The sequence below is a fragment of the Pygocentrus nattereri genome, chromosome 9 (genome assembly GCF_015220715.1).
Source record: "Pygocentrus nattereri isolate fPygNat1 chromosome 9, fPygNat1.pri, whole genome shotgun sequence".
NCBI lineage: Eukaryota > Metazoa > Chordata > Actinopteri > Characiformes > Serrasalmidae > Pygocentrus > Pygocentrus nattereri.
Genome location: NC_051219.1, coordinates 38,287,611 through 38,313,085, shown reverse-complemented (window position 1 = coordinate 38,313,085; position 25,475 = coordinate 38,287,611). Strand labels below are relative to the sequence as shown.

The window sequence follows — 25,475 nt, the reverse complement described above, 5'->3', positions numbered from 1 at the left end:
GAGAGTCCCAACCTCTGATCTACTGTCGAGATTACAGAGGACTTGACATGAAAGGACCATCTGATAGGCATGAAAAAATGCTAACCACAAAGTTTTTATGCAACGTGCAGGGAGATAATCTCGATTATATCTCTATGCGCTGCTCCTGTGAGCTACTGGTAACTTGCTAGTGTTTGGCTATATTTTCTGTCAAACTGATAAAAACTGATGCACACAAGCGTATACTTTCACCAATCGAGTAAAAGTACCAGATGTTAAAGTTGCTTTTCTGTTTTTGCACATATTAATAAATCAACTTCATCAAATTTTAATAAATATTCATTGCAGCCCTACATGACACCACACAAATGTTATTAATGGACTACTGGGTATAAATTAAAACATACAGAATTTTACCACATGGGGCCTTCAATGCAGAAAACACTTTAATGGCAACCAAAGAAAGAAAGAACACTGGAAAAAACAATGAATCGCAGCACATTATAAACACTTCCGTCCATCCATTTTCAGTCTGATGTAACCCAATCCCATCTGACGCAACCATCATTTACAGTGTTATACTGTACTGTAGCGTAACTGCAGGGAACCTCAGGGATAAGTTCTAATGGGAGAGGAAGAGAGTAATTAAATTATAAAATATCAAAGCTCTGCCCCAGATTTGGCTGCTTTACCTCAAGTCGCAGTCCAGCTCTGGGGATCGGCTGGCACTGTTACTTCTCTCCTTTTATTCTGTTTTTTTTCTCTCACTTTCTCCGTCTCTCTTCTCTTCCAGGAGAAAATGGAACGAGGTAGGAGAAGAAGAAAGTAGGGCATGAGCTTGGGAGCTGATTGATGTGCTGTGGCTAAAGCCTGTTTTTCAGACTGTCACCTGGTGACTCACACACTCCGGCCTTCTCCGTCCTACCTCACATCTTCCTGACAGTGCTGTCCAGCACAGACACTGGCACGGCCGCTTTAACAACTTCATTAGCTGCACTGAAATCCAACTGTAGGGTCCAAATCATGAGACGATCAAAAAGAACCTGTCCTGGGATTTGGACCATGATCTGAATGGTCTGTAGTTGTTTGGCTTTGGGTAAAATGCTGAATTTGGTCCTTATCTGCTTTGCATTCATGTGCACTTGGCCTCCATGTCATAGAGCTGCAGCAGTTCGGTCATTATGTCTTCAATCTGAGTTCTGGTAACGTCCTCACAAAGAACCTGTTAAAAGGAAACAATTAAAACACATATGATTGGTTTTCCAGGCAGTGCTCTGGTCTACATGGCACTCAGAATGGCGGATCCCCACTGAAAGGGAAAAGTCCAGGATTAGGCTTCATCCCTGACCAGGAAACCAAATCTACATCTTTTAAAATATTACAATTATAGATATATATGACCACTATTCTCTTAGGGTTCAGCCAGTTTCACAAGTTCTGTCTTTGCCACATGCCCTGACACTAATCTGGAAGAGCAGAGGCTGCAGACACTTTCAGTGTACATCAATCTTGGCTGCTTGACTCTTCCGCACAACCTTGCATAAGTGTGATTAGTCGGCATGTTGCGTATCAAAGGAGGCAGATAAGGGCACTGCAAACTTTGCTGCCAATTACAATATGGTCAAATGCATCCTTGGAAATAGCCTGACCATAGACTGCATCTGAATCTCAATGCCAGCAGTATGACTCAGCTAAGCAGTAGGACTCATGTTAAAAAAGAGGAATTCCACAGATTTTTCACAATTCCTGCATAATTCAATGACAGAGATGTAAACAAAGTCATCCAGAGTGGTTTGAAGTAACATTACACTGCAGAGAAACACTGTGTTAAACTGTGATAGAAACCACAATGTCTACAACACAAATACAGCCATTTTATTTACTGTTAAAAATAATCAGACCTACATGTGTCTGAGTTTTTGTACATGATGTTGATAAAGGTAAAATAATCATAAATAAAGAAAAGTAATTTTCCCAGACAGACGGTGTTTTACAAGTTTACAATTCTTTCAAGTGTTTTACAAGTTTTCTGTTCTAAACTTCTAAAAGATACTGTCTTTGGTAACTGACTACGCTCCAGATGTGGCAGATAAAGATTAAGTTAAAAATGCTATTCAACTAAAAATTACTAATAAAATAAGATGCAATGTTAAGCTTAATAATAAGCTTTTCTGCCAAATAACATTATGACACAGCAATAAAACAGCTTTTTGTTGTAGTGTACCTTGTGATTTTAGAACAAACTACTCCTTTCTCTTAAAAATCATTACCCTAAATCTGTCTGTTCTTTTTTGGTGATCTGATGTTCTGCCTCTAAAGCAGCATTTCCTTTTAATAAATGTGCCTTAACAATAAATAAATCATGGTGTACAATGATTTTAGAATGCAACTTCATCAATAAGACAAGATGGTTTTCTCTTCTACAGAACTGTGATTGCTCTCACCTGCCACCATTCTCTTTCCCCTCTGGGGACCTGCACTCCGTATGTGTGCAGAGCGAGGTACAGTGCAGTGAGGGCGAGGTGCTGGGGTCGATGCTGGACACACACTGGCCCATGATAGCTGTCTTTGAGCAGGGCCCAGGCTGTTTCCGCGATGGGTGTCCGAGACCAGGCATGACGATTCAGCAAACACCTTACAGAGAGCAGGTAGTGTAGCAAATACTGGCACCAAACACAGAAGAGTAGAGTTGAAAATTAATTGCTTTTACATCAAAATCACATTGTGAAAGAAAGCCATTTTTAAATCACAAGAGTGGCAATTTTAATGCTATGTTACATTATTCAGGACTGCCTTAATGAGACTTGATTGGGGAAATTTAACCTAATAAAGCAAAGCTTGTGAACTGGCAGTCTGGCACACCACAATCAGCATTCAAGTTTGAAAAACAGATGTGCTGGTCTTCTTGGCGAAAACAAGGATAGAGAAAATGATCACATTTAAATTGCACACACAATATTGGTCAGAAAAACAAATATTTTAGCCTAAATCACCGAGTCTTAGAAGAGCGTAGCATATAAAGCACATGCTTAACAAAACAAAAAGAACAAAGTAGCCATGGGTGGTCAGGTAATCTCAAATAAACTTTCTAATGTGGATTCTGACACTGTATGCCTGTTATCTATGTCTTATCAGCATACTTTTAGACAACAAGCAGCATAAAAGAAGCCTCCTACTAGTGACTTCAGCTGTACAACGCACTTCTGTCCATTCATCACACATTGTGACCTCATGAGACTTGTTACGGTTTCTTTATCCATCTGCGGTGCTGCTAAATCAGAACCAGGGAATCCTTAAGAAAACTACAGCAAGAGTGGTTCAGCAATGACTACCAGGCTAAACGCTACAGAACACTTTTGATTGAGACTTCCAATTCAACTCCAATCATTCAAATTTTGTGCTCTCAGAGTCACTTAAAAAGAATGTTACTTAAACTTCAGTTAGCTGGAACTGAGCCTGTGCTGGGTGGAATCTTAAGCCTTCGATCTCAAACAAAATTCAAAATTTAAATATTAGTATGAGTATCAAAAAAGAAAAATTATTATCGGGTCATCTCCAACTGGTCAGAGGCTTCATAAGCTGTGCAAAGCAAAAGAAGCAGACTAAAGACATTTCATTTAGCTTAAGGGGGAAAGGTTTTTTTTATTTTATTTTTGCTAACCTATCACTTTACCTGAGGCATTAACGGTCTCACAGTCAACGCAAGAACAAGAACCTTTCTGCATACCAAAAACAGAAGCCAAAGCTTCATGGAGAACATTAGGAAACCTGTTCAAACCAATATGTCTTACCTTATGAGGGTGCTCAAAGGACACTTGAAAGTTGAGCTGTCTGAGAATGAGGAGCTCACACTGCACCACGCTGTCTCGCAGCTCCCAGAACTTGCTGTCCAGCTGCAGCGGATCACGTCCAGGGTGGAAATACCTGAGAGACACAGAAATACAAGATTGAGAGGAAGGGCAAAACATATTATCCCAAATGCAATGCGCTTAGAAAGGTTACTACTCAGGATGGCTGCCTACCTGTGACAGACATTGATAATGTCCCTTGTCCTGAGGTGCTGTTCTTCAACTTTGCCTGCAAGGTATATGCAGGACATAGCTACTAGGTATGGCTCATAGACCTCTAAGCTGGCTGTCTGGAAGAACTTGTGGTACAGAGCACATGCAGTGGCCACGGGGACTGACCGCATGCCCAACTTCACTCCTGTAAAACCACCACCACTTATATTTACAGCTTGTAATGTATAGCCATACCACACAATGTAATATAGAAGTTAGACCTGGGCAATATGACTACATATATGACATTATCAGGATTAATTATGTCACAATATACTATGCTTTTCTGAACATTTTGTGGATATTGTCAATACTTGAAGAACACTGACCAACCGCATGTTTCTCTAAGCTGAAAGCAAAATTTAACTGGATTTACTGCAACAACGTATGGCAAATATTAAATAAAAATCTTGGTGCTCACAGTTAGTGATAGTGTGTTTTTTTAATGTAACACTTTTCCACATGATCAGATAACTGAAAAAAAATTAATATCGTGACGTCCTGTGAAATTTTCTTGAAGTATCGCGATATTCGCTTTTTTTAGCCATATCGCCCGCCTCTGAGAAAGTGTTACTAACAGTGGACAAACAGCTCGTTTAAAACACAATGCCACTAATTAATAGAAAAATACAAGAGTGGAAAATGAGGGTCAGCTAAGTTAACCTACCTGTCTCGATGATGAAGCGGCAGACTCGAAAATGTGTTTTAGTATCATTACTGGAGTCCCCCACAGCTGCTGCGTTCCCCCTTCCACCGAGCTGCCCTGTTTCGGCCACAGCTGCAGACCGTGGCGCTTGCATGTTTATCCGAAAGCCGAACTAGATTTGCAGTCTAAGTGGTTTTAAACGAGACATGTTTAATTCACGAACCGAGAAACAGCGAAAGCTAACGTTAACTTGCTATGCTAACCTAGGTGAACGTTACTTTAAGCGAGCATTCAAAAGAGCTGTGACCACAGGACTTCACTTTTGCTAGACGCAAATGACCAATTGCCGCAGAAAGATACCTGTACACGGGTTTTAAAAAGATTAAATAAAATAAGGTTAAATATATTGACGTACTCGTGGACAGCAAGCAAAATCTGACGTCACACATCTTACTCGCCTACGCTCACGTTGCTCAAGAAGCCGTCCACATCAAACCACCGCCAGTATCGCCACCTGCTGGACGGAGCGTTGAGTAGAAAGTTTTCGTGCGCAAGACGTTTACCTCGGATTATTTATTTTATTTAACCCACACAGTAATTTCCACATCGACTGCAGTGTTATTTAGAAGTTTAAAATCCAGTTATTTAAGCGCGTAACGTTAATACAGCACTGAAAGTCTGCAGGGTTTCCGTTGGTCTGGTTGCTAAGAGACGGAGCTGTCAACCATCAGAGCAACGAAGAATGTCGTCCAATTATACCGCTAACCAGGTACTTAAATCGTCATTATTAAAGCCACAGTTTCGCAGTATTTATTTGTGTATCTATGCGAGTAAGTGTTTGTGTTTTGTAATGTGTTTTTTGGGCTTTTTTGGCAGTATGAAAATGCCTTCAAGTCTCATAAACTGCAGAACTGGACCGTACCAAAACACTACAAAGAGGTTGGTTAGCTGGTTAATGCTAAGTTATGACTGTTCCAGTTATCCGCTGACAACACACGACTTAAATGCGTTAAAGCTATGTAATGTTTTGTTATAGGAGCATTCCACCGTTTAATTATACCATCTGTATAATTTAGTCTTTAGGATAAACAAAGGCATTCAGAGTGGTTTGACGAAGTGCACTAGAGAAGTTTCTAGAGAAACTGGCCGAGTCAGAGTTGTTCAGAGCGTAGGTGATAGGAACCAGACGTCCAAACAGAAATGCACTACAAGAATTGGGTACGAATACAATTGTTTGATGCCAGAGACATCACTTTAAGTTCTGAGATCATATTTCTTTCCAGATTTACACTATTAACCTTACATAGTTGTAAAATTTTAGAAGACGTGGCGTTATGTAGGTCGTTTTAGATGTAAATAGTAAGTAAAATGGCTATTTTTTGCGAGGTAGAGAATGCGACCCTGGTTCCTATCACCTCTGTTGTAAAGAAAAGAGTCAGTAAGTGTCTCTACAGCAAACGACTGCATTATATAGAAATTGAGAAAAAATCTTTTTCTAAGATGAACTAATAACTAACTAAGATTAACTTATGACTAAATTGTTTACTAATATGTGTTCTGGCAGTCTCAGAGGCCCTCAGCAGCAGAGGGCCACACTGCATTTATAGCCACAGATCGAGGTCATCTGCTTCCTGGTGTGAAGGTAAAAGTTAGAATTAAAGCTATTAATGTGAAATATACTGTAAGCTAGACATACACATAATGTTCTAAACTACACAGTGACCACACTTCAATTCATAACTGTTGTGAATGCAACTTCTGTGACCATTCAACCTTTCGGCTTGAACGTATTCTCTTCTCTCATTATTACATCTTTGCCAGCGTGGAAGCCCCTGGACATCATTCCAGGGAACCTGGGACTTACCGAGACGTATCCCTCCAGTTCATATAAACTCTACAGCTCGCTCACTGGAAGGCCAAGAGCGCCTCAAGGCTTGGGGGCAGTCTCAGTACCTGGTCCAGTCAGCTACTGATAAGCCTCATGAAGGACATGTAAGTAGCAGGGCCCTCAGCAGAACATGTGATAAGGTAGACAGAGCCCATTTTTGCTTTGGTAAATTCTCTACTGATAATTCACACATTGAATTCAGTAATCGACCTGTATTGTTTCAGAACACTGACAAGGAGCTACAGGATCCAGCAGGCACTCCAGCTCCAGATGGCGAAGAACCCATTCCAGAGAAGCCATCCAGTCAAGCTCAGTCCAGGCCTGGAACTCAACAGAGTCAAGCTCCATCTAGACCAGTCAGCCAGCAAAGCCATGAGTCTCGACCACCCTCTCAGCAAAACAAAGCTGAGTCTAGACCAACTTCCCAGCAAGACCAAATGGAGTCGGGAAGTAAGATAAGGGCTATCCAAGATCAGTCCAGACCAGTGTCTCAGACCAGCAGAAGAGGCCAATGACTAATCATTCATCTTAGCAGAATAAGCATAGTGCCTGTCTGTTCTTTAATAAAATAATTAGATATTAGTTTGAAGACCTGTATTTTTTTAAAGATCTACAGTAATATGCACAGAGACTCCCATTTAGTTTATTTAATTTCCAGTCAAAACAGCAGTTAATTCCAAGTTATTAACTTTTCAGTCAGGAAAAAAGCAGAAAACACATACAAGTCTCCAACACTAAGTATGATATTTAATCTGTCTATAAATAAATCCAATTTTTCCACTCTTTTCTTTTGTGCACTCTGTTGCAACTTTCTATTCCATCCTTCCCATTTTAAACCATCCAGTTACAGCTGTGTCCTCTCAAAAATGTTACCAAAAATGACATACACCTTCAAAGAGACATGACATTAACAGATGCACCTACCCAAACACACCTCAGCTGCCTCATACATTTCTCTTTTATGTGCATCTAAAATAGCTGAAGGAGATTCTACGCAATATTGCGCTAGGAAGAGATAAACTAAAGGAAAATAAATAAAAATACAACAGCTTCCAAAACTGAGTTAAAAAATGATTGAAAGATCTAGAATAAAATGGGTCTCCTTAAATCTGTGCAACCTGGTAGACCACCAAACCTGTTACCTAAGTAATTAAAGCTTTCATCTTTTGGAAACAGGACAAAATCAATATTTACTCTTGCTTCAAATCTGGAAAAATCCACAAAAATCTGTCCATCTTTCCACAGTGAGAACAGTGTTATGTATCTGAAAGGATGTATAACTGTCAAGAAACAATTGCAGAGAAAAGGACACTAAAATAGAACAACGAAACTGGACAGCTGAGATGTGGAGTGAGGTTTTTGGACTGATTAGGCTGAATTTTTAATTGGGATTACTTGGATTATGAAGCATAAAATACAACCAATATCTACGACTGAGCTTTGAAAAACTGTAAAGAGTGGAAGCTGTACTAAAGGCAAAGGATAGACACAGTAAATAGTGAAAAAAATGTAATTACATTTAGTTTTTGTGACGTTTTATGTTAAACATATTTTACTAGCTTTTTTCATGATGCTGAAAAATGGGTGACTTGTACTAAAGGCTCATTTTAACTAGAAATTAAATAAAAGAAAGGATGGACATTTGCACAGTACTCTATATTACATACTGACCCTGTGCTGAACCCTGTTTCTCTATTGTCGTAACACAGAGCTGTAAAATGTGCAAGTCCCACGCTTGTTTGACAGCAATCACAATATACATACATACATACACATACATAAATACGTACATACATATAGGCTACCATAGTTTTTACCTGAATTTCAAGTGACTTGCGAGAGCAGACAGTCAAGATATTTATCTTTCAATGAGCTGAGCATCATCTGACAGTGATTTAAAAGACAGTTGGAAAAAACAACAATAAAGCCACAAAGTCCTTTCAACGTCCTTTATTCATCTGCTGAATGGAACTGTTTTACATGAAGCACTAGCACGCCTGCAGTCCCTCAGGAACAGAGCATCAGCTGGTTTCACTAGTCATTGGTAAATCGTTTTTAGTGCTTGGAAGCAAAATGAGTCGTTTTGTAACGCTACCAGCAGACACAGTAACCCTTGGGAACTAGTAGGTGTGCTGAGAGTTCTTGCAAGTCAGTCACAGACTCTTAGCATCAATATTCAAGGACCCTTGTTAAAGCAAAGATTTCAATCCAGCCATCTGTTGGCGAGAGTACAATCAAGCAGTTACTTCACACGATTGCAGTGTTGTCTGCAATGTGTTAAAGCAAATGCTATTTGATCTATAATCATCTGGCCCCCTACTGTACAGCAGCAGTCACTTTCAGACCTAAATTATTAGCAACTGCAATGATTCTTCACTGCAAACTAAGGGTCAATCAGCACTACCATTTAAAACCTGTTATTAAGGTTTGTTTTGTGAAAATGACCTTTAGAACATGTTTACTTCGAAGAATATGGACTCATACCTTGCAATTAGATATGTGATGTAAACAAAAATAAACAAAATCTCTATAAACCAAGAAATTATAACTATCTTTATGCAACCAGCATCAAGTCAGACTGTAAAATAATGATCATATTATAAGACTACCCATAGGTATTCAAGTAGATTATCACCAGTACTAAACATATTATACAAAACTACTGTATTCACTAAATATATCAGGAGCCTGCAAATATGGTAGAAGCAAAAAGGTTCCTTGGATACATGTTAGCAAGCCAAGATATGTAGATCATTCATACTACTGTTTAAACTGTACCATACAATTTTAAATGACTACAGTGATGAGTAAATATAAGCTGTCATAATCATAACTGTATCTAACCATCCATTGTTTGGACTATAAAGGCATTAGGGAAAGCTGTTTGAGGCTTGATCAACTGCAAGTTTCACATATTTGCAAGTCTTTACATTGTGAGTCCCAATGATTAAAGATTAGGCAGTGCATAATCAGCAAAACAATAAAAAAAAACACCTCAAGACAAAGAACATTTCAACTTAATACATTCAAATAATCATTTGTGATATTAAAGAAGACAAATAATAACCAAAGTGCTGTGTATCCTTCTAGAGCATGAGTTTAAGGAGTACTGTCAGTGCTGTTCAGTGTCGGCAGATTTCAGGGAATGTAAATGATCTCATTAACAGTCACGTAAATATCTACTACTTGTCAGCAAAGAACTTCACATATGGTACTGTGCAAAAGTAAGAGATCATCCTTTATTTCATTTCTAACCAAAACAGTCATTAAGAACAAGTTCTTAATTTTAAGGATATTTTAAGGAGATATTTCTGAGGAGATTACATACAAGATATTCACTTGATTTATGATTTAAAGATGACGAATCTCCTAACAACTGGTGGTAAGTCCTGGTAGACACCAAAACTATCATCATCAGATAAACAGCACTTAAAGCTTTCATCTTTGAGAGAGGAGAAAATCAAGCTGCTTCAGATCTGAAAACATCCACAGGTGTTTCTGTGCATCCTTCCACTGTGAGCGGATGACTCAGCGCTATGGGTCTGATATGATGTCTAGCTGTCAAGAAGTACCTCACTGAGAAAAGTAACTTGACAAAAACATCATTTGCAAATCTGACGAATAAGCTGCTGGCATTCTTCAAAACAACACACTGACCATTCCAGAGTCCAGACTTCAACACGCAAACAGCTTCTAAGCCTGAACTTTCAAAAATATTTCTGACGGTTTCTTTGGAAAACTAAAAGCAAAAGCAGCTGTGATAAAACCAAACATATTAAATACTGCAAAATGTAATATATAGAGTAGAACAGAATGGAATTCAGAACTATTGGCCAACTGTGTTTGCACAGAGAGGAATTAGGCCTCTGCATTCAACCCATCTGTGCAGTGAAACACCCACCACATACATGCAAACTAGTGAACACACACACACACACACACACACACACACACACACTCAGGGGCAGTTGGCAGCCCTATCCACAGCGCCCGAGGGGCAGTTTGGAGGTTTGGAGGTTTGGAGGTTAAAGTGCTCAAGGGCACTTCAGTCATATCCTGTCAGCTCAGGGGATCAAACCAATGTTCTTCCAGTCACAATGTTGGTTCCCTAACCTCCAGCCCATGACTGCCTCCAGTAAACAACTTGTACTTACTGGCCATTTTCACTGGAAATTAAGTAAATGAAGGGTGGGCTCTGACTTTTGCACAGTACTGTATACAGTGATATCACTGGACCTCGTTCACTAATATCTTCAAGGTTTTTTCTTAAATTTTCCCAAGAAAAAGTCTACATAAGAATCATTATGTGTTCTTAAAGTGCAGAATTCACACCTTTGTCTTAAATGTGTGTGCAGATTCTGTTCTTACCTAAGAATGAATAAGAAAACACTGGTGAACATCAGAATCTTCGTGACAGTTGCGCAAGTGGGTTTTAAGAAGACATTTCTTAAGAATGGTTGGTGAATGAGTCCCAGTGTTACGGAATATTTAAATAAATAAACAATAAAAGTTTAACTGTGTAATAGTGTGCATATGGCAAATGTTGGCTGGGGTAGAATTGATATAGCTGATGCACAAATGCCCAGAACTATTTAGCATTATAGTAACATAGCAACAGAGGGAGTTTACACTTCCTTGAAATGAATCCACTTAACGCTGATAACTTTAATACCTTAACAAAACCTATTATATTAGAATGTTCTAAGCTGAATCAAACTAACTAGCTAGAGTATTTTATTATAATGATAAAAACTATGACCCATTTGATATATGATTTGCCAGCTAGTTTACTTCTCACTGATTGTCTAACCAAAATCAAAATCAACAGAGGCACCATACAATAACGCGATTAAATATACCCTATTAGACTCCATAACAAAAATATAAAGTGATTTGAGCAGCTTAAAGAAAAAATGAGTCAGTGCTCACTGTTAGAAGAACAAAGGTCTCAAAAACAAGAACACGAACCTGTGCAAACATGTGATGAACGTTTCCCGAGCAAGACCAAAAATAGTCCACAGTGATAACAGTCTGCTCAAGCACAAGATCACAAAGCAGTGTGTGCTGATTAGAAATAAGAGGATCAGAAATTAAGCTCTAGTATTACTCTGACACACCAGTGCGAACTAATATGTGTTTGTCTTGGGGTTTGAGAACATATGTAGTAAGACGCTGATAGAGACTGATGGTTCTAGAGTGAGAAAAAGGCACAGAGAGACAAACCCACACGGTGGGGTGAAGATTAGCAGCTGACAGCAGGCTGGCTGAATAAGCACACAGGGACTAGCACTGGTGCAAGTGTCTCTACAGCACAAGTGCACATGAACAGGTCACTTTTAACTCGGCTCTCTCTCTGATCCGTCCCGTGGCAGGGTGATCTTCAGAAGATGGTACAGCAAGTTTGTGCAAATGACACCATGCCAGTGTTGGAGATACTCCAGAGGGGAATGAGCAGTTAAAACGTCACCCCTGTCGGTGGACCTTCAGTGAAAATGACAACTCAGTGCAAAGCTCCATGATTTTAAAACAGAAAATGAAGCAAACCGGCATGTTACAAGTGCACCATCCATTTGAGAAATTACCCTGTATGGTACTTGTGCCGATGGTTTACAGACTATGTGTTTGCCATCAACCAACCTCCTGTTTCACAACTTTCTGAACAACACCTGAACTCTTGTTGGCCACTTTCAATTCGGCATGCTCCAGTTTGGTTGCTTGAGTGGAGAAGACACCCAGTTTTCCCAGTTCTTTGCTCCTGACTATGGGTTTGGCTGTAGGGCGAGAGACATTCCGAGGGGGCTCTGACTTTTTCTTCGGAGGGTGAGGGTCTTCCCCGATGTTAACGGACAAGTTGGTGTACAGTGGCTCGAGCTCTTTGGACAGAAGCTCATAGGTCAACGAGTTGAGGCCATCTGATCTCCAGTTTAGCCTGGTGCGCTTCAACAAATCAAACCTGTTTATTTGAGATTAGACAGGAGTTAATCAGACAGTATGTATGCACCTAAAAGATCAGTAGAACTTGTGAAGTAAAGGTCGAGGACTATGACATTCCTCCTACATCAATGTTGCAAAAGGCAGCCATGCTTGATTACCTTCTAGGGTTCTGCTCATTACCCTGGTCCCCTTTATGCTTAATCATCTTATAATGGCCAATGGCCACAGGGGGGCGCACTATCTTCATCCCAGAGAGACGAACTCTGAGGAGACAGATCATACATCAAGGAGAAAATGATGCAAAAACAATTTGAGAGAAGACACCAGAGAATGGATGGAATGACTCCATGAAAAGACAGACAAAAGAAGGAGCACTACTAAAACTTACTAAATTAATAAATGTAGCTTAAAATAGGCTTAGGAGGTATGAACCAGTGGCATAAATGAGATCTTAGAGGCCTCAGTGCAAAAAATTATGCGATTTTGCTAAAATTCATATTTTTATATATTATTTGAGTGAAATATGAATAAGAGGGGGTTAAACAGACATCACAGTGATGATGGAAGCTAACTGAGGTATGTTACTAAGCAATTAGACCCTTCTGTGCGTCATGGTGTATCAGTATCTATACGAGATAAATAGATGAAAAAAAAAAAGATTTTAAGGGGTCTGGTCAGCAGTGTCCCAGTGCAACTGCCCCCTCACACCCCCTGTAGTTACACCACTGGTCACAACTCATAATCTAACAGTTACAATACTAAAAGTCAGTAATGTTGGGTCTAGGCGCCTTTTCTCAGGTTTTTGTACAATAGCATATTTCTAATCAACTGCTGTAAAAGATGATACTGAAAGCTAGTTTTGGGTCCTTCCTCTGGGGCCTCCCCACTAGTCATCTGGGTCAGGCAAAATGCGCTGATCTATTTAACAAGAAATCAATGGAACAAAGTACCTTCTGCACCCAGTCCAGGGTGCACACCAGGTTCAGGAGCGCACACTCAACTGATTTTCCAACAGAACTAAAGCATCCATGGATTAAGAAGCCCTGCACTACTGGGAACGGGCAGCCAGTCTCAGCAACAGTTTCAGTGTTTGTATTATAGGACCACGGCAAAGACAAAGGAGAGAGCAAACCAGAGAGAAGGAAACCCAAATCTTAAAACAACTTAACACTAACCCAACCACTGTTACAAAGCTTCAACTTTAGTTTGGCTTCCCAACATACTAGATCCTTAATCATGTAGTTCCACACTCAACAGTGGAGAAAAATGATGGTTGGAGTTGAAGAACCAAACTTAGGTTAAACTCTGATCATCTGAAGTTTTCAAAAAAGCAAAGGTTGAAGCCTTGAACATCACATTAGGACTGGTGATTCAGTTTACTTACTGACCCCTCCAGTGGCTATGCAGATGGACAGATGCAGTGGTAAGGAGCATAGTGATAAGAGGGTCAGTGAGAGCGTAATGGAAAGAGAGGTAAAAGACAACCAACAGACAACATGCAACAAGTTCACACACTCATTTCACATGAGGCATTTTTAAAAATGGTTCTTGAGTGCAAGTGCACGAGGTCTGGTCGGTCACCTAGTCGCAATGTCATCATCTTCTCCTCCCCATCCCCAGTACTGGTTTGGGAAGCCATTCATTTTGAGGTATTGATCTGGAGTGACGGCTGACACCCCTCCAAAATACTGCGGATATGGCAGCCTAAAGAACCAATGAGAAAGGAGACAAAGATCAACGCTGGTCAAAGCATGAATTTCCTTGAGAAGATCCCAACAGCGCCTCCTCCAGATGGGGCTACCTGTATCTGAACTTGTCCATAGCCACAGAAAGGTGAGTGGGGTACTGCGGGTGGCAGGTGTAGGTATTATGGTCATTTTCTGGGAGCAGGTCAACATCATGGAGGAAGATGCAACTCCAGTCCTCCTCCTTCAGAGCCTCTCGCACTCCCACGTTCAGTAGCTTCGCACGGTTAAACGTTGAGTTCCCTGACTGACCACAAAGACAGTGAAACCAATTCAAGTCTAGAAGTCAAAGGAAAAATTACACTAAAGAATTATTCCAAAGCAATGGTTCTTAAACAAGTCCTAAAGCCCTTCAGATGGTACTGTTTTAACCGTATCTAAGCTCTTAACACATAAGAACAGAAAAAAGAAATGGAGATGGTCTGTGGGGACCAGTCTGAGAACCACTACTGTAAAAATAAGAATTAGTGGAAGTCAAAAAATACCTTTACACAATGATACACACATGTATTAAAAATAAAGTATGCTGCCTAGCCATAGCAGTGGTGATTGTCTTGATGCCTGAGTTTGGTCAGTACTTTCATCCATTTTTATAAATACCAGTATGTCATGCAGTGTCAGAAATCAAATAAGTCTAGGGGAATTACTGTTTTCGTTCCAAAGTTTCTAGATAATCAAATGGTCAAAATGTAAACAAAGCATAATATGAGTGCAAAATGTGACGACAAAATTTTTGTCACAGTGTTGGTGAACAAGATGTCTGAATGCCTCTAAAAATTTATTAAAAAAAAAAAAAAAAATCACAAACAATATGCTGCCTGATGGCTGAGAGCAGGCTTTATAATTGATTGATTGATTTATGACAATTTTTGGCCTTAAATGTATTTTTTCCAAATAATTTATGGTGGAGAGGTACAGTGCATCCGGAAAGTATTCACAGCGCTTCACTTTTTCCACATTTTGTTTTGTTACAGCCTTATTCCAAATTTAATTATATTAATCTTTTTCCTCAAAATTCTACACAAAATACCCCATTGTGACCATGTGAAAAAAGTTTTCTCGAGAGTTTTGAAAATGTATTAAAATTAAAAAACAAAGAAATCATATTTACATAAGTATTCACAGCCTTTGCCATGAAGCTCAAAATTGAGCTCAGGTGCATCCTGTTTCCACTGATCATCCTTGAGATGTTTCTACAGCTTAAATGGAGTCCACCTGTGGTTGATTGGACATGATTTGGAAAGGCACACACCTGTCTATATAAGGTCCCACAGTTGACTGCATGTCAGAGCGCAAACACCAAGCATGAAGTCAAAGGAATTGTCTGTAGACCTCCGAGACAAAATTGTCTCGAGGCACAAATCTGGGGAAGGATACAGAAAAATTACTGCTGCGTTGAAGGTCCCAATGAGCACAGTGGCCTCCATCATTCGTAAATGGAAGAAGTTCGGAACCACCAGGACTCTTCCTAGAGCTGGCCGGCCGTCTAAATTGAGCGATCGGGGGAGAAGGGCCTTGGTCAGGGAGGTGACCAAGAACCCAATGATCACTCTGTCAGAGCTCCAGCGTTCCTCCGTGGAGAGAGGAGAACCTTGCAGAAGGACAACCATCTCTGCAGCAATCCACCAATCAGGCCTGTATGGCAGAGTGGCCAGGCGAAAGCCACTCCTTAGTAAAAGGCACAAGGCAGCCCGTCTGGAATTTGCAAAAAGGCACCTGAAGGACTCTCAGACCATGAGAAACAAAATTCTCTGGTCTGATGAGACAAAGATTGAACTCTTTGGTGTGAATGCCAGGCGTCATGTTTGGAGGAAACCAGGCACTGCTCATCACGAGGCCAATACCATCCCTACAGTCAAGCATGGTGGTGGCAGCATCATGCTATGGGGATGTTTCTCAGCAGCAGGAACTGGCAGACTAGTCAGGATAGAGGGAAAGATGAATGCCGCAATGTACAGAGACATCCTGGATAAAAACCTGCTCCAGAGCGCTCTTGACCTCAGACTGGGGCGACGGTTCATTTTTCAGCAGGACAACGATCCGAAGCACACAGCTAAGATCTCAAAGCAGTGGCTTCAGGACCACTCTGTGAATGTCCTGGAGTGGCCCAGCCAGAGCCCAGACTTGAATCCGATTGAACATCTCTGGAGAGATCTGAAAATGGCTGTGCACAGACGTCTCCCATCCAACCTGATGGAGCTTCAGAGGTACTGCAAAGAAGAATGGGCAAAACTGCCTAAAGATAGGTGTGCCAAGCTTGTGGCATCATATTCAAAAAGACTTGAGGCTGTAGTTGCTGCCAAAGGTGGTTCTACAAAGTATTAAGCAAAGGCTGTGAATACTTATGTAAATATGATTTCTTTGTTTTTTAATTTTAATAAATTTTCAAAACTCTCGAGAAAACGTTTTTCACATGGTCACAATGGGGTATTTTGTGTAGAATTTAGAGGAAAAAGATTAATTTAATTCAATTTGGAATAAGGCTGTAACAAAACAAAATGTGGAAAAAGTGAAGCGCTGTGAATACTTTCCGGATGCACTGTACATGCAGGGTGCTGTAGGACAACATAGCACCCAGAGAAATCATATTTTTTCAGATTTACAATTATATTATCTGGGGCTGGGCAACATGACAATATTTATCATTGTCATGATAAAACCTGTCACAACACAATATACTTCTCTCAACATATCGTGGAACATATCAACAGTATTTCTAGAACACTGACTGACAACTGCATGTTTTATTATAAGGAGAACGTAGTTAATTCTGTTTAACTAGATTCTGTTCAGTGCAGTGTATGAAATCTGGAACATAAAATGTTTTCATAGTTTTTATAGCATTTTTAAAAAATGTGGTACTACTGTCTTTTCCAATTGATCAGATTCAGAAAAATATGAACATATTGTGTATCATGATATATAGTTCTTTTGCCATATCACCCATCCCTAATATTGCCATTACAAATATTATTTTTTTAAAAATCTGAAGAAATGTTCACTCGTCTGGTGGTTCTCGATAGTAAATAAAATGGAAATATTGGTAAAAACATCACAACTTCTGGTTCCTGTCACCCCCACTTTAAAGAAATATGAGTCTATACATTGCTCTACAATAAACACTTTCACAATAAACCCCTTTGAGTGATGTGATTCTGTTTACATCTGAGTCACTGAAATAGACAGAAATTTAAAAGAAATTTTAAAAAAGCTTCTATTACTTCTGTAGCTGTACTATAAAACTTAGGGGTAAAACTTCAGACACCAAACATTTCTTGGCTGATGGGCTACATCTGGATTATAGGGAAAAATTTCAGACTTTATTCCACTGTAAATGCTGGTGTAATGGAGAGACCTGGTGTACAATATAGATGCTGTAATGGATCTGCTGTCTCTGCAGGAAGGGATGCAGGTGGTAAAGGAGTGTTCTTAGGTGGCTCTGCCGGTTCCGGTAGGGGACCACGATGGCCGTATGGTGCCTTGGCTCGCAATCCAGTGGGCGGTAGCGCCCCCCCAGCGTCACCAGAGGGTTCTTCTCTTTTATCTCTTCCAAGGACGGGGGAGAGGACAAGCGCACAGATACAGGCCCCACTACAGCACAGAAACAGAAAGAAAACCAGCAATGCATCAGTTACAGTCAATAGTTTATTAGGTACCTTGTACAGATACTACAGCAATGTATAACATGGACCAAAAGAAATGGCCCAAAATGACTTGGTTCCATTGACTTATAAAAAAATAAAGCAGGTTTTTTCCTTCTCCTGTAAAGTTAACCTCATATTTCCAAAATGGTTTCTTCTGACAACAGTGAAGCAAAACATTTTACCTCTATGTATCCTGAAACAAATATTTATTGTCTTCTATAACATTTGTTCGTTTTTAATCAACAACGTGACAGCATAGAGACTTGCAAGAACACAGTTGTATCAGAACTTAGCTTTGAGCATAGCTTGGTATAGCCAAAAAATAGGCTTGATAAGGGATAATTTTGACCCTGGGAATACGATTTTTTTAGACAATGCTAGTGTAGCTACTTCCTTTGCTGCACAGATCAACCCAGTGAACTTACCATCTCTAAATAGCTGACAAAATAAACAGAACAAGAAATTGCTCTTCAGTTTTTTGTTATTCACTACAACCTGTGTTGCCTGCGTTTAACATGTAACCTAAGCAATGCCTGTTCTGTCTGCTGGTAAATAAGTAATTTACCAGTAAAGCTGTAAATATTCAGTAAAGCTCAATCTAGTCTGGTTGTTTTATTAATATCATATTATTGACAGATTATATTGGTCAAGCAGAATGAGACATACAGTGGTGTGAAAAAGTGTTTGCCCCCTTCCTGATATCTTATTCTTTTGCCTGTTTCTCATGTTTGCATATGTTTCAGATCACCAAACAAAATTAAATATCAGACAAAGATCCTAGAGATCCTCACTACTAAATATTCCACAGTCAACTGTCAGTGGAATTAAAACAAATGGAAGTGAATGGGAATGACAGCATCTCAGTCATAAAGTGGTCGTATGTCACATAAAATGTGAGAGCAGGGTCGGCGGCTGCTGAGGCACATAGTGCGCACAGTCAATCACTACAGACCTCCAAACTCCATGTGGCCTTCAGATTAGCTCAAAAACAGCATAGAGAGCTTCATGGAACGAGTTTCCAAGGCTGAGCATCTGCATCCAACCCTTGCATCACCAAGCGCAATGCAAAGTGTCAAATGCAGTGGTTTAAAGAGCTGCCACTGGACTCTAGAGCAGTCTGCGCAGGCGTCTGTTAGCTGACGTAAGAGAACTGGCGGTTGGCTCTTTCCTCCGAGTGCGTTTGGCTGTCCAATGACGTTGTGTGAACGGCAGTTCGAAAAGAAGCGGTGGTTGGTTTCACGGGTCTCGGAGGAAGCCTGTGTTAGCCTTCACCCTCCTAGCGCTGATAGTATCGTGTGATTGCGGGAGTCCTAACTAGCGGGTGAAATTGGAAACGACTAAATTGGAGAGAAAAATTGGGTTAAAAAAAAATCATCAGTATATACACTGCTCAAAAAAATAAAGGGAACACTTAAACAACACAATACAACTCCAAGTAAATCAAACTTCTGTGAAATCAAACTGTCCACTTAGGAAGCAACACTGATTGACAATCAATTTCACATGCTGTTGTGCAAATGGAATAGACAACAGGTGGAAATTATTGGCAATTAGCAAGACACACTCAATAAAGGAGTGGTTCTGCAGGTGGGGACCACAGACCACTTCTCAGTACCTTTCTGCTTTCTGGCTGATGTTTTGGTCACTTTTGAATGTTGGTGGTGCTTTCAGACTCGTGGTAGCATGAGACGGACTCTACAACCCACACAAGTGGCTCAGGTATTACAGCTCATCCAGGATGGCACATCAATGCGAGCTGTGGCAAGAAGGTTTGCTGTGTCTGTCAGCGTAGTGTCCAGAGGCTGGAGGCGCTACCAGGAGACAGGCCAGTACACCAGGAGACGTGGAGGAGGCCGTAGGAGGGCAACAACCCAGCAGTAGGACCGCTACCTCCACCTTTGTGCAAGGAGGAACAGGAGGAGCACTGCCAGAGCCCTGCAAAATGACCCCCAGCAGGCCACAAATGTGCATGTGTCTGCACAAATGGTTAGAAACCGACTCCATGAGGATGGTAAGAGGGCCTGATGTCCACAGATGGGGGTTGTGCTCAGAGCCCAACACCGTGCAGGACGCTTGGCATTTGCCAGAGAACACCAGGATTGGCAAATTCACCACTGGCACCCTGTGATCTTCACAGATGAAAGCAGGTTCACACTGAGCACATGTGACAGACATGACAGAGTCTGGAGACGCCGTGGAGAGCGATCTGCTGCCTGCAACATCCTTCAGCATGACCGGTTTGGCAGTGGGTCAGTAATGGTGTGGGGTGGCATTTCTTTGGAGGGCCGCACAGCCCTCCATGTGCTCGCCAGAGGTAGCCTGACTGCCATTAGGTACCGAGATGAGATCCTCAGACCCCTTGTGAGACCATATGCTGGTGCGGTTGGCCCTGGATCCCTCCTAATGCAGGACAATGCTGGACCTCATGTGGCTGGAGTGTATCATCAGTCCCTGCAAGATGAAGGCATTGAAGCTATGGACTGGCCCGCCCGTTCCCCAGACCTGAATCTTATTGAGCACATCTGGGACATCATGTCTCGCTCCATCCACCAATGCCATGTTGCACCACAGACCGTCCAGGAGTTGGCGGATGCTTTAGTCCAGGTCTGGGAGGAGATCCCTCAGGAGACCATCCGCCACCTCATCAGGAGCATGCCCAGGCGTTGTAGGGAGGTCATACAGGCACGTGGAGGCCACACACAATACTGAGCCTAATTTTGACTTGTTTTAAGGACATTACATCAAAGTTGGATCAGCCTGTCGTGTGTTTTTCCACTTTAATTTTGTGTGTGACTCCAAATCCAGGCCTCCACTGGTTAATAAATTAGATTTCCATTGATAATTTTTCCCCTTTATTTTTTTGAGCAGTGTATTTCACAATCAACCTAAATTTTGAGAAAAGGCCTTTTTAACCTGTGCATGTGATGTACTAAGTAAAGATGCATGACATGGTCCTAGGAACTCCTGCAAAACCCAACCCAACATCTCTGATTTTAAAATGAGTATTTCAGGCTTTACAGTTAGCATGTATTTAGCATGTATTTTTCCCTCCTGACTCAGTACTGCTACAAACCCAATTCCAAAAAGTGATTTATAAATCTACATTGACCTGTATTTGAAAAATAAACCTAAAAAAATAAGCTACATCTTTAAAGATCGTCCGCTTTATTGCCTTTTGCAAATATACTCATTCTGACATTTATGCCAGCAATGTGTTTCAACATAGTTGGGACAGTGTCAATTTATGATTATGTACACTGTGAAATGTTCACAAAACATATTAAACAGGTGATGCAATCATGCTTGGACATAAAAAGAGCAACCAGAAAAGGCTAAGCTAAGTCCTTTATTAGTCAGAATGGGTTGAGGCTCGCCAAAAATGCATTACTGAAAATCAAACAGTTTAAAAATATTGCAAGAATTTGAGGTATTTCAAGCTTCTCAGGGCGTAATATTAAAAGATTCAGGGAATTCTGAAAAAATTCTGTGCGTAAAAGAGAAAGCCAAAATACACAAATGAATGTTTGTGACCTTCGATCACTCAGATGGTAAAAACCGGCATGTTTCTGTGAATGATGTCATTGCACAGGCCTGGGAATACGTTGAGAAACCATTGTCAATAATCACTGTTCATCACTGCATCCACAAATGCAAGTTAAGGCTGTGCTATGCATAGTGGAAGTCATGCATCAACAGCATGCCAAAACGCTGCCAACTTCTCTGGGCACAAGATAATCTGAAACAGACTGATGCTCAGTGGAAATGTGTGTCTAATGACAATCTTTCAGCTTGTTTGTGGAAATGTTGTGTTCTATGGACCACAGAAGAAAAGGGCCATCCAGATTTTTACTAGTGTAAGATTCAAAAGCCAGAGTCCGCCATGCTTTGGGGGAGTATTATTGGGTAACCTGCACACCTGTAAAAGCAAATGTACTGCCTTTTAGTTACTTGTTACTCTTGTTTAGGGACACACTTGCTTACATTAACATGACAATGTCAAGCCACATTCTACATGTGTTATAGCAGAATGGCTACATAATCGGAGAGTGTGGGTGCTAGACTGGCCTGCCACTCTCATTACAAACATATTTTTTTATTAAGCTCAAAATCAGACAACAAAGATCCCAGCAGTGCTCAGCTGAAGTGCACATCAGACAGAAGATTTCTGCTTTCATAAATGGATCAACTGGATCAACTGGCATCTTCAGTTACCAAATGATTATTATAAATTGTTAAAAGAAAGGTGATGAAATACAGTGGTAATCACGTTCCTGTCCCAACTTTTTTAGTATGTGTTGCAGGCATAATGTTTGGAATGCGCATATATTTTAACTTCATAAGGTAACACATAAAATACTTTTTGTATTTTAAAATACGTAATGACACATAAAATTTTTTGTACCATTTTCAACTTAATGCAAGGTAAACAGAATATACTAATCACTTTTTTTATTATTTTATTATTATTGGATTTGACATTGTATTTCTTGCAATTTTAACAACAAAAAAAAATTATGCACCATGCAGCTTTAAAGCTACAATGCGGTTTTATTTGAATGGAGTTTTAGACATTTCCTTGCAACTATGTTTTTCTAGGGTGGGTCAAACAACCCCCTGGACCTCCCACCTGCTCAGTATGGCATACAGGGTCAGAAATCACAATAGCAAGCCTATTTAGGATTAAAAACTTAATTTGGTTTCAGACAGATGTGTGCCATCCCGCTGATATTGGCCTCCATCACTTGTTAACAACATTAACTTTGCAGCTCCAGCACAAAGCTTATGAAAGCACTTCTGACGCCAAAAATGCCTTGACTGAAAACATCTGAGGTGAGGTAAGTGACAAGTACATGTTTGGCCAAACCATTTCTTTACCAGTAAACTGTGAACCAGAACTCACCCAGCAGGGGAGAGGGCAGCAGGCAGTCTCGGAGCTGCTGGTTTGCTCCGGTGGGGCCTGGCTGAGGAGGCAGCAGGGCACTGAGTTGGCTGAGGTTGGTGTAGACATCATGTGGGCGAGAGTAGTCGAACTCAGGCTCCGAGGAGTGGACCAGCACGGAGACGAGACCACGGAAGCCCCCCAGGGAGAAATAGAGGACAAACGCAAACTGGAAGCCCACCAGCAGAGCCAGAGTACAGGGAGAGTCTAGTGCTCGGCCACAGCAGACCATTATGGCACTGGGCGCAGAGGAGTAGTAGACAAACAGGTGATAGGTACAGAGGTAGAGAGGGGGAGGGCAAGCGGGGGCACGAATGTCAGAAGCATGAGGAAGAAAGGGCTGAGAAAGGTGCTGGAAAGCACGAGGAATGAGAAACGGAGGAAGGCTAAGGTGGAAGAGGTGAAGTGATGGGTGATGAAGTTAGCTTTGAGTGGCACATTTATAGTATTTCAAGGAAACTAGCTGTGTGGTGGAGGGTAAGAGTGGCACAGCCATATCTTCTGCAAATGGGCCACTGCAAAAAAGGGAAGAGCTTGTAAACCCAGTGCAGCAGCAGCAGAATAATATGTATATCCATTCATGTTTGCAATGCAAAAGGCAAACATTCAAGGCAATAATAAGCAAACTATGCATGCGTATCTATTTGAGAGCAAAGCAGCATTTAACACAAGGATGGAACTGTGCAAAATGTGGAGTACCTGGGTTTTGATGTTCTGGACTGGTGGTGAAACAGGCCACACTATTCAGAGAGTTTGCCCTCTTCCTCCTCTTGAGAGCAACAGAACATCCTGCAGCCTGAATGTGAAACAACTGTTCAATTTACAGATCTGACTACTGATCTTACAGTATCACACCGACACCACTAGCACCAACACCACCTGGACCACCAGCACAAACAAAACAATACTAACAGTATAACAATAACAACACCAACACATATGACAATACAGGCTTAGTAATAATAATAATAATAATAATAATAATAATAATAGAAATACACAATATCAGTAAAAATAACAGGACAAAGGTAACACTAATAATGCTAATGCGTCTCTTCGATACTAGAGCAATTCAAACTAACGTTAAAGCCATAACGGGGTGTTTTGTGCACGCATTAAATGTTCACCTGGAATTGTCCAAGTCTTGGTCATCACTAACTCACCCTCTCTCCCCCTCTCTCCCCCTCTCTCTCTCTCTCTCTCTCTCTCTCTCTCTCTCTGTACCAGCGCTGTTTCAAATCCAGCCCGAGGCTCCAGCGCTGCTCGACAGTCAGGCCTAGGATGGAGGACGGAGCCTGTGATTTTCGCGTTTTCCGCGGTCACTCCGCCATGTCGAGCTCGAGACGAGTCGAAAAGCGAACGCGCTCGTCCACACGCGCCTCCATGTCGCTCGCTCTCTCACAGGGCGCGCGCATCCTCCGTTCTGCTCTGGCTCGTGCTGACGGCCATGATGGAGGGGCGGGGCGCTAACGGTCAATACAGACACATGAGGGAGCAAAACAGCTGAAACACGGCGAGACAGACAGTGTAGAGTTGCCTAAAGTGCTAACAGATAGTGTAGGGTTTCCTACAGTACTGACAGACAGTGTATGGGTGCCTACAGTGCTGAAAGACAGGGTAGGGTTGCCTACAGTACTGGCAGACAGTGTATGGGTGCCTACAGTACTGACAGACAGTGTAGGGTTGCCTACAGTACTGACAGACAGTGTAGGGTTGCCTACAGTACTGACAGACAGTATAGGGGTACATACAGTACTGGCAAACAGTGTATGGGTGCCTACAGTACTGGCAGACAGTGTATGGGTGCCTACAGTACTGACAGACAGTGTAGGGGTGCCTACAGTACTGACAGACAGTGTATGGGTGCCTACAGTACTGACAGACAGTGTAGGGTTGCCTACAGTACTGACAGGCAGTATAGGGGTACATACAGTACTGGCAAACAGTGTAGGGGTGCCTACAGTACTGACAGGCAGTATAGGGGTACATACAGTACTGGCAAACAGTGTAGGGATGCCTACAGTACTGACAGACAGTGTAGGGGTGCCTACAGTGCTGAAAGACAGTATAGGGGTACATACAGTACTGGCAAACAGTGTAGGGATGCCTACAGTACTGACAGACAGTGTAGGGGTGCCTACAGTGCTGAAAGACAGTGTATAGGGGTGCCTACAGTACTGAAAGACAGTGTATAGGGGGTGCCTACAGTACTGAAAGACAGTGTAGGGGTGCCTACAGTGCTGAAAGACAGTGTAGGGGTGCCTACAGTGCTGAAAGACAGTGTAGGGGTACATACAGTACTGGCAAACAGTGTAGGGATGCCTACAGTACTGACAGACAGTGTAGGGGTGCCTACAGTGCTGAAAGACAGTATAGGGGTGCCTACAGTGCTGAAAGACAGTGTATAGGGGTGCCTACAGTGCTGAAAGACAGTGTAGGGGTGCCTACAGTGCTGAAAGACAGTGTATAGGGGTGCCTACAGTACTGAAAGACAGTGTAGGGGTGCCTACAGTGCTGAAAGACAGTATAGGGGTGCCTACAGTGCTGAAAGACAGTGTATAGGGGTGCCTACAGTACTGAAAGACAGTGTAGGGGTGCCTACAGTGCTGAAAGACAGTGTATAGGGGTGCCTACAGTAC

At 41.4% G+C, this 25,475-nt stretch overlaps 3 protein-coding genes across 6 annotated transcripts; 1 reads left to right on the top strand and 2 right to left on the bottom strand.

The window, feature by feature from the left end:
• Nucleotides 1-407: 407 nt before the first annotated feature.
• ccnq (cyclin Q) lies at nucleotides 408-5,161 on the bottom strand. Of its 2 annotated transcripts, none has more exons than XR_001858513.2 (6): nucleotides 4,708-5,114; nucleotides 4,002-4,185; nucleotides 3,771-3,903; nucleotides 2,424-2,642; nucleotides 672-1,201; nucleotides 408-601 (listed from the first exon to the last, which is right to left on the bottom strand). XR_001858513.2 is itself a non-coding variant. In XM_017712719.1 (6 exons), the coding sequence occupies exons 2-6, from the start codon at nucleotides 4,838-4,840 to the stop codon at nucleotides 1,112-1,114; spliced, it is 759 nt and encodes a 252-aa protein (XP_017568208.1). In that variant the 5' UTR covers nucleotides 4,841-4,871; nucleotides 5,102-5,161; the 3' UTR covers nucleotides 408-1,111. The 2 variants fall into 2 exon arrangements, 1 of the variants encoding a protein (XP_017568208.1); XM_017712719.1 differs by having other exon boundaries at nucleotides 408-1,201; nucleotides 4,708-4,871; nucleotides 5,102-5,161.
• A 65-nt stretch (nucleotides 5,162-5,226) lies between these two features.
• cfap126 (cilia and flagella associated protein 126) lies at nucleotides 5,227-7,359 on the top strand. The gene is made up of 5 exons (XM_017712720.2): nucleotides 5,227-5,455; nucleotides 5,563-5,625; nucleotides 6,251-6,328; nucleotides 6,508-6,678; nucleotides 6,799-7,359. The coding sequence occupies exons 1-5, from the start codon at nucleotides 5,429-5,431 to the stop codon at nucleotides 7,087-7,089; spliced, it is 630 nt and encodes a 209-aa protein (XP_017568209.1). The 5' UTR covers nucleotides 5,227-5,428; the 3' UTR covers nucleotides 7,090-7,359.
• A 1,149-nt stretch (nucleotides 7,360-8,508) lies between these two features.
• b4galt3 (UDP-Gal:betaGlcNAc beta 1,4- galactosyltransferase, polypeptide 3) lies at nucleotides 8,509-24,318 on the bottom strand. Of its 3 annotated transcripts, XM_017712718.2 has the most exons (9): nucleotides 23,964-24,318; nucleotides 23,536-23,632; nucleotides 22,798-23,351; nucleotides 17,609-17,844; nucleotides 14,310-14,500; nucleotides 14,090-14,212; nucleotides 12,667-12,771; nucleotides 12,157-12,527; nucleotides 8,509-12,055 (listed from the first exon to the last, which is right to left on the bottom strand). In XM_017712718.2, exons 3-8 carry the CDS (start codon nucleotides 23,066-23,068, stop codon nucleotides 12,203-12,205), a joined length of 1,251 nt encoding a protein of 416 aa, XP_017568207.1. In that variant the 5' UTR covers nucleotides 23,069-23,351; nucleotides 23,536-23,632; nucleotides 23,964-24,318; the 3' UTR covers nucleotides 8,509-12,055; nucleotides 12,157-12,202. The 3 variants fall into 3 exon arrangements, with proteins under 3 accessions (XP_017568207.1, XP_017568205.1, XP_017568206.1); XM_017712716.2 differs by having other exon boundaries at nucleotides 8,509-12,527; XM_017712717.2 differs by having other exon boundaries at nucleotides 8,509-12,527; nucleotides 24,000-24,318.
• Between the last annotated feature and the right edge of the window lie 1,157 nt (nucleotides 24,319-25,475).

Bases quoted from the DNA above. Each gene is read 5' to 3' on its own strand.
- ccnq (XM_017712719.1), bottom strand. From the start codon at position 4,840: ATGCAAGCGCCACGGTCTGCAGCTGTGGCCGAAACAGGGCAGCTCGGT. The intron at 4,186-4,707 runs GTAGGTTAACTT...GTGGTTTTACAG, and splicing joins CCGCTTCATCATCGAGACAG to GAGTGAAGTTGGGCATGCGG. The intron at 2,643-3,770 runs GTAAGACATATT...GTTTGGTGCCAG, and splicing joins CCTTTGAGCACCCTCATAAG to TATTTGCTACACTACCTGCT.
- cfap126 (XM_017712720.2), top strand. From the start codon at position 5,429: ATGTCGTCCAATTATACCGCTAACCAG. The intron at 5,456-5,562 runs GTACTTAAATCG...CTTTTTTGGCAG, and splicing joins CCAATTATACCGCTAACCAG to TATGAAAATGCCTTCAAGTC. The intron at 6,329-6,507 runs GTAAAAGTTAGA...CATCTTTGCCAG, and splicing joins ATCTGCTTCCTGGTGTGAAG to CGTGGAAGCCCCTGGACATC.
- b4galt3 (XM_017712716.2), bottom strand. From the start codon at position 23,068: ATGGTCTGCTGTGGCCGAGCACTAGACTCTCCCTGTACTCTGGCTCTG. The intron at 17,845-22,797 runs GTGAGTTCTGGT...TCTGTGCTGTAG, and splicing joins GCTGCCCTCTCCCCTGCTGG to TGGGGCCTGTATCTGTGCGC. The intron at 12,772-14,089 runs GTGACCGACCAG...CTGTCTCCTCAG, and splicing joins GATGATGACATTGCGACTAG to AGTTCGTCTCTCTGGGATGA.